Consider the following 14,815-nt stretch of genomic DNA (forward strand, 5'->3'; position numbering starts at 1 on the left):
AGATAAAGAAGTACTAAATGAAATTGAAGGATTTTTATTTATTTCATCGCAAAACATTTGGGGTACACATTTATACATTTATTAATATATACGCTTAGATTTTGAACGAACATGCATACAAAAATATGGATTTCCTTTACATTTTCGATTTTTATCAGTTTTATAGGATTTCTTTTTTTTAAATTGGCTTTCCAGGAATACCTAATATGGTACAATAATTTATTTTTCTAGACTAAAAAAAAATATTAGTATAGGTATCACAAATATATATATTTATGTATATATCAATACATAATTTGTAGCGAAATTTAATGTTTCAAAAGGATTATTGATAAACTCGTTGAAAGGAAATTGATTTTGCTTTATTGACGGACTTGGATGGGTCTGTCTCTTAGGTTGAGCTGGAACTTTGTAGAAGAAATAACACCCTTCAATGGGAGGAACCAATGTTATACAAAGACATCGCTCACATTTAACTTAAGTGGGATTTACATTTAATTTTGATTTTAATCCTCATAAGTCCTCATAAGCTTTTTAGTATTAATTCCATTTTAGTTAAATGTGGGCGATATGTACGATATTTCCATTAAAAATGCGATACACTTAGTATTAAACACTGACTATTGAATCTGTATATGTACATACATTGCGATATCGGGATTATAAAGATAATGCTAGCTTTAACGCAGCCAAAACGATTGTTGTATTGTAGGTAAAAATAAATAAATATTAAGCACTTGCATCGCTTGATGCTTATTAAGCTCTGGTTCTACAGTGTGTTTCAAAAAACCTTGATTCCTGTTTAATTGCTGTCTTGAACAAAAAGAAAAAAACACTCTGTAGAAGCATCGTCGAAATATTACAAACACACACATGTATAAGTTAGGAACCAGCGCAAATTCGGTGTGCGCTTTACTAGCACACTCTGTCCTTAAGTATATCTTGGGATTAAAGTATATATGTATATGTGACCTCTGTTGCGAAATTTCGATCCCTTCTTCCCTACGGGATGAAGATAGAGGTCATCGTCTTGATGCGTAGATTATATATAAGATTGCGGCGAATCCATTTAGCTTTGGGTCTCTCCAGAACGCATCTGTTCGCGACTTTCGCCTCGTTTGATGAACCAGTTCTTATTGTTCCGCTTCTGATGTTTGTGGCGAGCGTTTTCTCGCTGTAGCATCATTCGTTCATGCCACTCGCCACTACCGCTATCGTTATTAGGATAGCGTTCCTTGCTATTCTCGTTGGAGTGCTCCTCGTTGGATTTTTTAGAGTTCTTATTGTAACATCCTCGTTTATTGGATGACTGATCGTAGCATCTAGTTTTACCCTTCTCCCGTGAGTGATCATCTGTACGGCTGCGGCGATCGTGATCTTCATTCCGATACCGCTGCTTTCTGTCGTTCGTGTTGTACTCTTGCTTATACTTTGGCCTGTAACGCTCTTTCGAACCATCCGCCAGCTTCGATGACTGGCCATGGGAAGTTACGGTTTGTGGACCATCATTTCTTTTCGAGTGAAAACCTTTGGGATCAACGTTTTCGGTATCCTCGGCACCGGCAAAATTGCCCAGCTTCTCGGTGACCTTTTCAAACTTGTGAAAGGCTCCAGACTGCTGTAGCACATCGTTGACGGCATTTCCAATCTCATCTGTTAAAGAATCCAAATGCTGCTTGTTCTCCACGCACATGCCAGCGATCTCAACGAACTGACCATCGTCGCACTGAAAGGGTTGCTTCAAATCGGCCTTGGTGATATCCACGGGCTGAACCGAATCACCATTTCCTGGCCAGGCCTTGAAGGTCTTGCCCTTGGCACGACCAGATCCCTGTCGCTGCATCGTTGCGTCCTGTCCAGCTGCAAGATATTGCAGTTTCTTCGACATGATATCGATTTCGGCGCGCAGTAAATTATTTTGCAGCTCCAGCTCACCCACTCGTCGCTCCAGTTCGATCAGGGGCTTCTCCTCACCGAGCACCTGCCATTCCGGATTGCGTAGTTTGCCAACAAAGGCTAGAATGGCCAAAGTGGAGGCCACATAAAAGAAGGCGGTCAGGCCATTTTGCACCAGCGGTGGCAACTGCAGATCTAATTTGGAGCGCACTACGCTCTTGGACTCCGGCTGTTGTTGCTCCGGCTCCCGCTCAGGATACTCCGATAGCTGCTGGTCAGTGCTTATGGGGGCAATCAGTTCCACGGGACTAGTTGGTAAATCACCGAAACCCATGTCACCCAATAGGGGTTCGCGCAGAAATAGATTCGGTGATATGCGATCCGTACTCTCGCAATCGCTGATTATCGAAATGCCATCAGAAATATCATCTGCCTGAGGATCCTCGGCTGCAGGCCTATTGCATCTGCTTGGGATACAAACTTGTGGATGAGTTGCCATATCCTTGGGGAATCATTATGCTGTCTCACCTCTCGTTTTTCTGCTTATCCGCGCGACTGCTCGGCCTTAAATCCGTCAACAGTTCGGTCTTCGCCTCCAGTCCGTCATCCTTCTCCTTAACCACTGGCAGAATGGTCCACGAATTGAGTACCGACGATGAGGTGCTGCTCCCGAGAGACTCCTCACTTAAATTGGGCCCGGTCTTAGTGCGCCCAATGTCTTCGCTGCTGCTGCCCTCCGACTCCATCTTCTGCTCCGTCGTCTGTGAATTTAAAGAGTACACGCCATTTTTAGATCGTTCATTGTTTTTTGTTTTAAACAGAAAAAGAAAGATAATATTTTCTTTTTATTCTTTGATCATGTTATAAAGAAAATGAAATATTTATGGTTAAAAAAGAAACTTCAATCTGAGTTCCTTGCTACGCTAATGCAACTACATTTTAAATTCTTCTATAAATCTGTATTTACAATGTGAGCTGTTTACCCGGGGCTCGGCTATCAATATACTAAAGTAGCTGGTTTACATTCTACTTTTAAGAGGTCCAAAGACAACGGCCCCTTGTTTCCCAACACAAAGTAGGTGTATGTGTACTTAATTAAATGCCCATATAATCGAGGCGGTTAATCGCATTGTTCTGTTAAAAGTGACGCGTAAAAGTGTCAAACCAAGAAGTCAGTGAGTAAAATAGAGAAATGACTTTTGCCTTATTTTATCCTTTATTTTGACACTGACCTAGTTAAAGAAAATGTTGAAGCTTCCTTTTAAGAGTAAACGAGAGAGCAGCTGACTTTTCACATGCGCGCTTTTCCGTTGGCGCAAGCGAGCAAGCAAGAAAATACGTCATGAAAGCAAATTTCGGGGAAAAATTGCAAGGTACTATTTTGCTTTTGCATATTAGTACTTCGACCTTGAAATCCATATACATACATATGTAGGTGTATACGTAAATGGCTATCTTAATAGGTATATATCAGTTCACCATAAAGTTAAAAACAATGCATATATGCACATCTAAGTTGTGTGGGTTATAAGCTGCATTCGATTTTTGTTTTTAGAATTCGTAATCAGTTTGGAACTTAAACACACTCACTACACACCTTTAAATTTCAAGCTATTTTCGACAAATAGCGTAGTCAAATAGACTAGACGGTTAGGAAAATAAAAGCACTAGCTATCTTCAGCGGTAAAAAAAAATAAATTCTTTGTGTGCTCTAGAGATGGAAGTAGATAAATCTGTGGCGCTATCGGTTCATCCGATTTGCACTAGATTTTTATAACCGATTTCAATGGCAATCTATTGCGGCCTCAAACCATGGTTTAGAATTTTACTAACGTTCAGCAGAGTTACGAACCAATTGCCAGATTTCACCATGGTGAAATGATTTAAACTCTGAAGACTCATAACATTTTTTCTATATTTAAGCAATTACTTAAATTGTGAAAGTATATCGTTGCTTTCCTAGGCAAACATATCGTACAAACGTTTAATTGTTTATTAAAATCCATTGTAAACAAGAAGTTCACTCAACTTGACTCAGTGCTTTAATAAAATGTGTTGTAAACAAGTATGTGATTTCACTCACCTTAAAATTATAATTGTTTTTCCATTATACGCCTCACTTCACCAGCTTCCGAGCTGAGTTCCCAGTCGGAGGCGTTACCCATCCTTTCCTCCATATGTCGACTTATGGTGCTGTTTCTTGATGTGGGCATGGCTTGACTCTTCATAAAACGGGGTGCCGGCACCGGATGAGAGAAACGCTGACGATGCTGCGGTGTCCAGTAAATTTGGCTGCTCTGCTGGGCCGATTGGTCCAGGATGAGTGGAGTGGCCCTGCCATCCTGCATCATATAGCCCTGGGCGGGAGCCGGTCGGACATAGGGTAGATAGTCTACTAGCTGGGCCACCTGAACACCCTCGCCCGTATCCACCAGTACCAACTGGTTCAGCGGCACCGGCCTGGTCAGTGTTCCAAGTTGCTGGTTGGATAAATACTGTTCGGAGACATTGGAAAGCAAACTGTTTCGCTTGCTGACATGAGCGTAAATGGGTGACGGCCCGTCCACTGACATGCCGCTGGTGACGTAGCGCCCCTGGGCGACAGGTAAACTCTGGACACGCTGTGGCACCTGTGGTCGAGCACTAGAAGTACAAGAAACATAGGAGAAAACATTGTTTTTTTTTTTCATTTAACGGACATTAGGGTTATGAGGTTACTTGTAAAGGCGTCATGGTGTATGTGGCAGCTATATGCTTATAAAAAATTACATACCATTGATCATCGACAGAAGCGTATGACACGGGCGAGACATCGGCGTTGGGCGGCGTTAGATGTCGCTTATAGATGGGCTGCAGTGGCGTCTTGGCTTCCGGTGCTCGGTTAATGCTCTTGCGGCAAAACTCCTTGACCTTTTCGAGAATCTCCTCGCGCGTGAGTAGTCCACCGATGCGACGTGATGGCATTTGCTGCGATTGGCCCTGGTTCGCCACCCTATGCCGCATTACCACTGGTGTCTGTTGGCCTGGATTTCCAGCACTTGGCGTTATATTGTCCAGGACACTCTGACATCGCGGCGGCTGTTTTTGCATTTGTTGTTGCCTCATCGGTGTACCATTATAAACCATTAGTGGCCTGCTGCGACCGCTGATTCCGGAGAAGGTGTTACGCTGCATTGAGCCGCGAACAAAGTTGGTTTGGTCGGGATGGACTATCACCTGGGAGTAGATATCCTCATTCGGTCGTTGTCTGATTGTGTGCTGCTGCTGCTGCTGTTGTTGTTGTCCCTGGAGTGGTTGTGCCTGCAGTTGCTGCTGCTGATGAAGCTTGTGATAAAGCTGGCGATCCGTCACCTCTTTGATGGCCCGCAATTGATCCCATTGATTTTGGCCACGCACTGGCGTCGATGAGGCAACAGGACTTGCAAGAGCAGGCTGCTCATGATTGAATTGGCTGCGATCCACTGAAGTGGATCGATTTATTCGACCCACCTGCTGTGCTTCTGGCCACTGACGTCTAGGATTCACACCTGGTCGCTCCAGTGTTGATCTTCGCAAGTTGTTGTCACCGTTTCGCCTTTGCAAAATTGTGTTGTCACCGTTTCTTATCTGCAAACTGGTGTCACCATTTCGCATTTGCAAATTGATGTCACCATTTCTCCTTTGTAAACTTGTATCACCGTTTCTGTTCGGCAAATTGCTTTCACAATTTCTGGGACTTTTATCGATACCAGAATCAATGGTCGGCGATTGAACTTGACCATTTTGCCGACGACAATTAGGACTCTGGCGTTCCAATAGTACACGACGTATCTCAGTTGGGACATCCGCCTTGCGACGATAGTCCTCCTTTTCCAATTCGTTGAAAATACTCCGTGGCGAAGGAGTTTCCGATTTGGGAGTAGTTTTTCGTCGAGCTGGAAATATACTGTTTGAGATACGCTGGAGTACATTTAGCTTCTTGGTGTTGCTTTTGCGCAGAGCCGCCAGTGATTCAGCCACCTGTTGCCGTCGCTCCTCTGCCGTTTGCATTGGCGTCGAAGTCCTGGCGATTGTGGGTGTCGGTGAGAATAGCTCCCGCCTGGGCATTAGGGCCAGACCCTTCGAGTCCAGATACGCTTGGAACTCATCGGAACTAATGGTATTGGTGAATGTGCCCGGTGATGGCGAGGGTAAATCCCCCGGCGCACTCATAGCCACCGGCTTGTCCGGACTCTGTGGCACAGAGGAACTGGCCGCCAACTCGTCACTGGACTCACTTTTCGTCAATGGTCCATCGATATCGTCTAGATCATCATCCGAGGTGATCTGTAGTTTCTTTACCCTCTCATCGAATTTGCGAGCATTTTTCGTTACCTCAGCGGGATTGAATAAGGCACTGCTTTCTGGATCCGAATTTGTACCGGTTCGAATTTTTAAGTTGGCCAACTCCGGATAGTTTGGCTTCGAGCACTTCTTAAAAGTGGGCTGCGGCGGTTTTATTAACTGCTGAGCCTTCTGGTTCTGGTTGGGATTCTGATTCTGATGGCGGGCCTGTTTTCCCGTTCTTGTTTCCTTCAACGTCTGTTTCCGCTTGGGCAATTTGCCGGTTGTCTCCTTGAGTTCCTCTAACTTAAGGCGTGCCAGCACCGAGGGATCATAGACAAAGTACGCATCCGGATTCTTGATGTACGTTTTCACGTACTTGGATTGCTTGAGCACCTCCTCAGTGGTCACAAAGTCATCCGTCTGCGTCTGGGTTCGATTAATCTTACTTTTTCGAGTGTTGGACTCGTTCTTCTGCTGCTCCCGCTCCTTTTCGCGCTCCCGTTCTCGTTCGCGTTCCCTAAGTTGCTGGGTCACGGTTTTGCGAACACTTAGGGTCGATCGTTTCGTTGGCACCGGAGGCGGTGTCTTCTTCTCACGCGTATTTGCTATTATGTTACCATTGCGGAATGGATTCTTTTGATCGACAATCGGTTCACCGGTGGTGAACTTTCGAATCTCTTCGTCGTTGGGATTGAAGCTAACCGATTTCTTAGCCTTGGCACTAATGACTTCGATCTCGGTGAGATCCTCCGGACTTGTCGAGCTCCTTACCGGACTATCCTTCTCTTTGTCTTCCTCCTCCTTTTCCTTTTCGAACTTCTCGAAGGGCTCAACGATTTTAAGAGGTGCTGTTATGTAGCTGTCCAAGATAACTTGCTCCAATTTCTGTGAATCTTGGTCAACTGGTGTATCAATTTCCTGACCTGACTTTGATTCGTTTAGAGGACAGATTCCTTCTTTTTCGGATGCAATGGTGTCAGACATTTTTCGTTAAAGAGCTTGGGGGAGAATGGTGAGGGGGAAAACGAGAGGGCTTGGAGTGGAAGAGAGTTGGGAATTGTTGTCGTCTGTGCACCCACCATCGATATAGCTGTCTAGGGTCTGCACAAGGAAATCTGCAAAAGATATATATATATATATACAATCAACATAGGAAAATAACTAATACAAATATTTACAAAAGTCGTATCTTGCTTGTTTGAGTACAAAGCTCAATTCATAATATGAAACCAGTCTAACTACATTTGTATTCAAATTCGCAATGGAATTTCCCTTATAAACTGTGGTTTAGGTATCAAATGTACTTTTAAAAACAAACATAACTTGGCTTTGTTATCCATCAACTCCTGATTCTTTTATATATTTGAAAAATGTGAAAACCTTAAGGCGTCTGACTTTTGAAAGTTTGTTGGCGATTTATTTCTTTCCGCCTAATTTTCGGATGTAAAAACAATGGAATTTCGATTCGCAGATACTGGCGAGAATGCCTAGTTAGGGAAATAACCATAACATCTGGCTGGGAATGGGAAGCGGGAATATCACGGAATTGGGCAATACCAAGGGCCCACGGAGCACGACCTAGTAAGATGTTTTGGTTTTTTTGGTTTGGTGGGTTGCTCTGAGGATGGGTCTTGTAATGAACGGCGCAAAACGTAAACAAATCGCGAGGGAATGTGTAAAAACAACAAAACATGCACGCAGGCCACCTGATGACTGACATTGACGATAAATGAACAATCGACCTCAATAAAAGGCAGGCGCAGGCACACATACATATGAAATAGCATATGAATGTGAGTACGTTAGAGTGTGTGTACAATATACATACAAACATATCTACACACACACACACATATGCACGGCAGTCTCGGAATATCTACGTCTCGGGAATTTCACTTGAGTTGATCATTTAATTAAGCCCCCCCACTGACCCGCGGCCCCAAAAAAAAAAAAAAAAGGTCAAATAGCCACCAATGGCACTTGACTAGGCTTTCTGTATCCGGCACTCTTAAAATACAAACACATGAGTGCCACGCAAAGCTCTTGCAATCCAGTTGTGCCACAGATTTGTATTTACCCCAGATAGCAATTAGTGTAATCGTTATGGGTGAATGATGATATTAAAAAAACATTTTTCACTAATATATAAAAGTTAGAGAAAGAAGTGGAGTTTTAAGCAATTGCAATACATTTTATAATCGATCATAAAATATAAATACTTTAAAGAGTTGTTATTTTTAATAATATTCATATAATCTTAAGACTTGCAACTAGAACAACTGAAGTTAAGATCGATTTTCAGAAATGCAGGAACAAGATATCGCATGAAAGAATCTATTTAGGCAAAATTTGGTAATTCAAATCGCTTATTCCAATTTGACTACAAAACATTTCCCATTGGAAAAATCAATAGTTTTTTATTTTTTTTTTCTGTTCGCAACCTAGTTATTAGCGTTTCCCCAGTATCAAATTCGCAGAAGTGCGGTTTGCGCTGGCCCGAATAAGCATATTGTCTACTAACCCACTGACAATTGGCCCACCCCTCGTGTCAAATGCAATGACAAAGTCATCGGGTTCAGGTATCTGGTTGGTTATCTGGCTAGAGCAGCTGGTAAATGCAGTTGCAGTAATTATTGCACAGAAGATTACGTGACACATCTGATGAGTGAGTGGCAAATGGTGCCGGTCGCCAACCGCTGAATGCGGGGGCATTTGATTTTCCAATTGATTTGAATACAGAAGCAGAAGCAGAAGCAGGCGGCTGTGATAATTTGAAAACGATTGACTTTTGTAGTTCTCCGGCGACCGCATGTCGGCGTCGTCTAATAAGGCCTGAAAAAAAAAGGGTTGCCTCATCGTCATCATCGTCATCATCATCATCATCATCATCAGCAGTAACTTGAGCAACAGACTCTAAAAAGTAACTGAAGCCAAATGTGAAGCTACGAAAGAAGCCAACCGAAATGGTGGCAAAAAGGCAATTAAAAAGAAACGACTGAACGAGAGAGTGAGCAGTTTTAAGTAAATTTGTATACATATGTAGTATACTCCCGGGTCTCATGATATTTCACACGAATTTTGATAACTTAGATAAGGCTGATGTAATAAATTCATTTATATTATAAGAAGCTAAATACCCTTGAAATAAACGAATCAGCAAATGGAAAAATAGGCATTAAAGGTGAATATTAAATGTTAGTTCATAAAGATCATCAAATGAAATAGAAAATATAACAAAAGCAATTAGAATTTAAGATTCACAATTTTTCGCGAACGTTCTAATACGCCCGCAGGTAGGCAACATCTTTTGCAACATTTTTGTGCTTTTTGGTGGCTAGAGGATATCCACAATTCGGCTATTCCGAACATAATTCTTTCCCGGCGCATTTTTTTTTTTCGCTGAGCAAGGGCCTCGTCATCGTCTTGCCAAACTCGCATGTTGGCAAGATACACACATATATGGATGTACGAATGTACATACATACGTACGAAAGGTTGTAGCTGTGAGTAATTCCGAAGGTTGAGGCATACTAAAATGCACATTCGATCGGTGTTTTGTTAAAGTAAAGCCTGTTAGTACATACGTTGTTCCCCGGGCAGCTGCTTCGCATCGATCGCTTTTTTATTATTATTATTTTTTTTTCGCCTTCAGCTTGCAAAAGATTAAGCCCTCTGATAAGATAGCACCCATTATCTAAGCAAACACACCAATACACGCGCAAGTGTACTCGCCACAGTACTCGCTTATAATAATTTGAATTCTAATCAGAACGGTAGAGGGGGATGGAGAGACTCCAATCAGAGACCTTCCCAGTCAGACTGTTCGAAAAAAAAAATTACAATTTTCCACGTTGTTAATTTATGCCAAATACACACGTACATACAAACGTTAGTGTAAGTTTTTGCATAGAATTTAGCAATGGAATGACCGCGAAATTGATATGTTATTATTGTGTTTAAATTGTTGTATAAGTTTCTAGGTTTACCATAAATGGTGCTTCATAATTATTTTATTCAGTTGGCTTTTTTTTCCCCCCCGAAAGCAGGACTATTCAGTATCTAGAGTCAAGAAGCCATTTAAAGAAACCACGTCAAAGCCAAAATATTTAACACATCTGCATTGGGTTTCGAACTTGCGAAATTTGGATGCGCTGGCGCTAACAAGATTATTTTGTATGAAAAACTGCACCCACTTAATACATATGTAGATATGTATGAATGTATGTATGTACATATGTCTTGAGAGCGAAATAACCCCTTGAACAAATCACACGAAAAGTTAACGAAATCGTACACTGCGTAGGTTATGAAAAATGTTAATAAATGGTTGTATTTAATAAAAAAAAAACATGTGAAAACAAGCAAACATTTTACTGAAAAATATGACTATTTTGAAATATTGTATCCCAAAGAGCCCAACCCTCCTCAAATCTTATAAATTCGAATGTGTGTGTGTGTGTGTGCTGTTGTGTGTTTTTTTAGTGTACCTTTACGGTCCATAGCATGGATCGATTTATGGCATAAATTTACCCTTACCACCACGGAATTGGGAATTGCATCCCTAATTCCGCATGGAGTCTCGTTCCAAATAGATTTTGGATTTTGTGTTCCCAAAATGAATCAGTGTCCGTTCCGATTTGGGAAGAGCCCGTATTGAAGGCAACTGTGAAAGACATTAAACTGCAGCCGCTGCTCTCATTTGCTTTTGCTTTTTTTTTTCTGATTGGACCTAGGTTTTCTTGCTTTTTCTGCCTTTTTGCTTTCGTCATTGTTATGGTTATTTGCTGTTGCTATTGCCGTTGCGCACAGTTGGGTTAATATTTCGAAAATAAGCCATAATTGTGTGTCTCAGCCACCATTTTGTGGTTTTAGTTGAGTTTGAGTTTGTGCTTGCTTTGGTTATTTCCTTCATTTTTTTTTGTTATTTTTTACATATATTTCTTTTTTACGTTTAATGCTTAGTGCGCCTCGTTTTTTCCGTTGGTTTGGCAGCTAGACGGCCAAAGTGTGAGTTCGGATTGGAGTTCATTCACCGCGCAGTAACTGACGGATGCCAATAAGAATATCCCAGATCCCAGTTGGTCTTGAAGAAAACCCCCAACGTTATTTCGTTTTTTTTTTTTCACAAACTCTTGCTTTAACCCGCACTCACTCACGAATACAACAAAAACAAAAACAACAACAACAACAACAACAAAAAGATACAAAATCATACAGATACACACACTCGCACTAACGTTCGTTCACACACACAACCACTATAAACAATCGGCGGTGGTTGAGATCCCCAAAAACCCCTCCCCCACCGAACCAACGAACCACCACTGTTTTTATGTTTCTCTGTTTTGAGTATTATTAATTTCGCCGTACATCGGTGGTACAATGTGTGTTACAAAGCCAAAAAGCCCGAAAAAAAAATAAATGAAAAACAGTCGAATATTTTGTCGTACTTGATGGTAAAGTAAATATAACACACAGATGCAAAGGCGGTTAGACATACAGGGCCAATATACAGATACTATCCGTATATACGGTGTGATTGTATTTGACTTTATTTAACGACAATTACCTAAACAAACGTGAACAATAGAATAGCGGCGGTACGACGACGCGCACTTAACAACAAAAAGTACTCCGGCGTTCGGGAACGGGAAAACCAAACAAAAAAATAACACGTCCGCTCACCACAAGATTTCAAAGTTGACTGCGACAGCAACGATTTTTTTTGCGGCAAATGGAATCCACAATACGATCCACTTTTAATAACATAGGCTTCTCTTAAAGCGTTGTATTTGTATTCATTGTATCTGCAGCGCTACCGGACTGGCGAGATTTCGTTCTGGCTTAAGTTAAGATTTCCGGCTGACCTGGCCTACACCGAAAGAAACGGGTGAAATTGGCATATATCTTATCATATTAATTGAATCAGAAGATTGTTTTAATTTCGTATATTCTTATGGCTAAAGAAATGTTTTTAAATTAAATGTTTATAACGTAGGATGTATAAATAACAATTTGTTCTTAACAAGCCACTGCAATGGTCCTTGTCGACGAACCAAAAATATACTTGCCAACTTTCAAATAATGGGTATACAAAATTATACAGGAGATTTCTTAACGTGTTGCTTATTTTGGTTCTATTTTTTCAAGTAAGGATATTTTAAGGCGTTGCCACAAGTTCGACCTATGATGTTGCCAGCAGCATGGAATAAGAATGCTGAGAATTCAAATTATGAAATTTATTAAAAGTAAGAAATGAAATTATTTGGCTCTTAAAAAAATAAATTTAAAAGAATGTTTAGTATGTGCTGAATGGAAATAATGGTAATTTAACAAAATATACTGAAAACACGTCAATTTAAAAAATATCACACCTTAAAATCGTTAGCCTTAATATCGGTTTTTTTTGCCATGTGCCTTAAAATAAATTTAGATAACATTTTTTTGTAAAATGTTACATATTCAATTAAGCGTTTCGAACCCATTTGGAACCACTTCTTTTAAGGCTACATGAGACTTTCTACAAATATTGTATTTCCGCAATGTAGGTTTGTTACGGCTAAAACTTATTGTTTAAGCAAAATCAGTGGATATGGCAACGCTCGTAAGAAATTATAGAAATATGTGAAGCGCCATCCAGCGGATAGTGCAAGTTCTGCAAAAGCGCGCGTAGTAGCTATTTTTGGAGACTAAACTACCGCCATCTGTTGGTGTTTATTCAAAACAGACGTAAAAAAGTATGTTACACAAAATAAATTTTTTGTGTAGTTACTATATTTTTAGGGTTGACTAGCGTTGTGCTATTTTTCAGTAATAACAATAAAATAAATAGTGATCGCTAGATAAAGCTAGGGCTAATCAAACTGAAAAACGAAATAAAATTGATTATGTTTATCTGTAGTTTATGCAGACAAATAAGTAAACTAACTACACTATTTCACAATTTGCCTTACAAGTAAAAAATGAAACCAGCAAAATTTACTTGAAATCGGCATAACTAATCGCAATTGTTTGGTTAGTTGTTAGTTGGCTTATGAATTAAGTTTTGAGTTCTTAAAAAATCATTTAATTTTAATCTTAAATCACTATGTATCAATTCCATTACAATTCCAATTCACTAACTTTCAACTATACTTTGGTTGTTTTTGTACTTTATACTTAATATGCTTTTCTATTTATGACACCGATATTAAGCAATTATGTACCATGCCATTTACAGAGCAAAACAGAGCTTCTCCTCGAGCCATCCTCTCTCCTTTGGATTAGTGTGAGAACTGTTTCAAAAGGCGATTTTGCGGGCATGCCCCCTTTTGCAGATCCGTGGACAATGCCAAGGGCATGGCCTCCGTTCGCTTAACTGGCAATCTGCGCGTAATGATGGTTTCAGGATTTAGTCGGCCAATCAATCGATGGTCGCATAGAGTTTAACAATTCCATGGTGCGCTTAATTCGGGGGTTCGGTTACGGTACTCGAATTGGGCGATTTCGATGGCGAATGGAATGGACTGAACTGAACTGAACTGAACTGCACTGCACTGGATGGACTGTTGTCTGGTTTGTGGTGTTTTAGGTGCCGGGATTTCGCATCAGCCTCATATGCATATGCATATACTTTTTTATTTCACAAGACGGAAATTTTCGTTTTTCGTCTTTGGCTTTAGCTTTGGTATTAGCAGCGACTTTGACTTTGGCTTTACCCACATAATTGGTCTTGGGGTTGGCCTCACCATGGATGCTCCATGGATATGCTTACATATTGGTATCGGATCGCATCGCATCGCATCGCATCGCATCGCATCGCATGGCATCGCATCGTATGGCCGGCCGACCAATTTAGGTGGGCCCCCAATTTAAGTGATAATGATTATGCGTTGCGTCGACTTCCCATATTCTCCCAGTTAGGAGTTTCAGTTCCCAGCTAAAGTCTGAGCCAAAACGCAATCTTGCTGGTCCCGAATCTCAAAACTGAGAGCCATGGCCAAAGCCAAAACCGAAACCAAAACCCAAACCCAAACCCAAACCCAAGACCAAACCAAAACCAAAACCGAGCCCATGCAATGGAGTTACTGTGATTTGTGGTTAGTTGCAGCTTCTGTGCTACGTTTAAGCCATTGGAGCTGTCAGGTCTACGTTTGACTTTAAGGCTCATTACGTCAAAAAGAGGCAGTGAAAAAGTATCGTTAAAACCTTTGGCGATCTGTGGGAAAATTCTCTTCACCATAATTTGCATTGGGCTCAATTAAATTTGCTTTGCTGTGATGATGATGCTGCTGCTGCTGCTGCTGTTGCTTTGTACCCCCGATTCATAATATGGACATTAACAGGAAATTGATGTTGTGTTGTCCCGAGCCTCATGCATGCAGTTCGCATTTTGCATTTTGCATTTTGCATTTCGCATTTGGCTACCCATATGTGGACACAAAGAAGCTACCTGAATTATCCAAGTGTCCTTCTAATTGCGTTTGGTTGCGGGTTAACATCTCCTAACCACAACTTATTATTTTAATGGCTTTAGTTGCCCTGTTTGTTGTGCTACCAAATTTGTACGTTTCCTTTTTAAAGAATTGAATTTAAATTAAGGTTTATTTTCATGCTTAACAAATTATTAAGTTCT

At 40.9% G+C, this 14,815-nt stretch overlaps 2 protein-coding genes across 8 annotated transcripts; both read right to left on the reverse strand.

The window, feature by feature from the left end:
* Window positions 1-25: 25 nt before the first annotated feature.
* CG42353 (uncharacterized protein) lies at window positions 26-11,913 on the reverse strand. 2 transcript variants are annotated; one of them, NM_132878.4, is made up of 6 exons: window positions 11,771-11,913; window positions 9,786-10,020; window positions 4,670-7,316; window positions 3,980-4,539; window positions 2,425-2,657; window positions 26-2,360 (listed from the first exon to the last, which is right to left on the reverse strand). In NM_132878.4, exons 3-4 carry the CDS (start codon window positions 7,183-7,185, stop codon window positions 3,987-3,989), a joined length of 3,069 nt encoding a protein of 1,022 aa, NP_573106.2. In that variant the 5' UTR covers window positions 7,186-7,316; window positions 9,786-10,020; window positions 11,771-11,913; the 3' UTR covers window positions 26-2,360; window positions 2,425-2,657; window positions 3,980-3,986. The 2 variants fall into 2 exon arrangements, with proteins under 2 accessions (NP_573106.2, NP_727936.2); NM_167485.4 differs by lacking the exon at window positions 9,786-10,020.
* Window positions 26-11,913, reverse strand: CG42354 (uncharacterized protein). 6 transcript variants are annotated; one of them, NM_001144730.3, is made up of 6 exons: window positions 11,771-11,913; window positions 9,786-10,020; window positions 4,670-7,316; window positions 3,980-4,539; window positions 2,425-2,657; window positions 26-2,360 (listed from the first exon to the last, which is right to left on the reverse strand). In NM_001144730.3, the coding sequence occupies exons 5-6, from the start codon at window positions 2,640-2,642 to the stop codon at window positions 1,070-1,072; spliced, it is 1,509 nt and encodes a 502-aa protein (NP_001138202.1). In that variant the 5' UTR covers window positions 2,643-2,657; window positions 3,980-4,539; window positions 4,670-7,316; window positions 9,786-10,020; window positions 11,771-11,913; the 3' UTR covers window positions 26-1,069. The 6 variants fall into 6 exon arrangements, with proteins under 6 accessions (NP_001138202.1, NP_001138201.1, NP_727937.1 ...); NM_001144729.3 differs by lacking the exon at window positions 9,786-10,020; NM_167486.3 differs by lacking the exons at window positions 3,980-4,539; window positions 4,670-7,316; window positions 9,786-10,020; window positions 11,771-11,913 and adding an exon at window positions 3,494-3,630.
* Window positions 11,914-14,815: the final 2,902 nt, after the last annotated feature.

Source organism: Drosophila melanogaster, chromosome X, assembly GCF_000001215.4.
Source record: "Drosophila melanogaster chromosome X".
NCBI classification, from domain to species: domain Eukaryota; kingdom Metazoa; phylum Arthropoda; class Insecta; order Diptera; family Drosophilidae; genus Drosophila; species Drosophila melanogaster.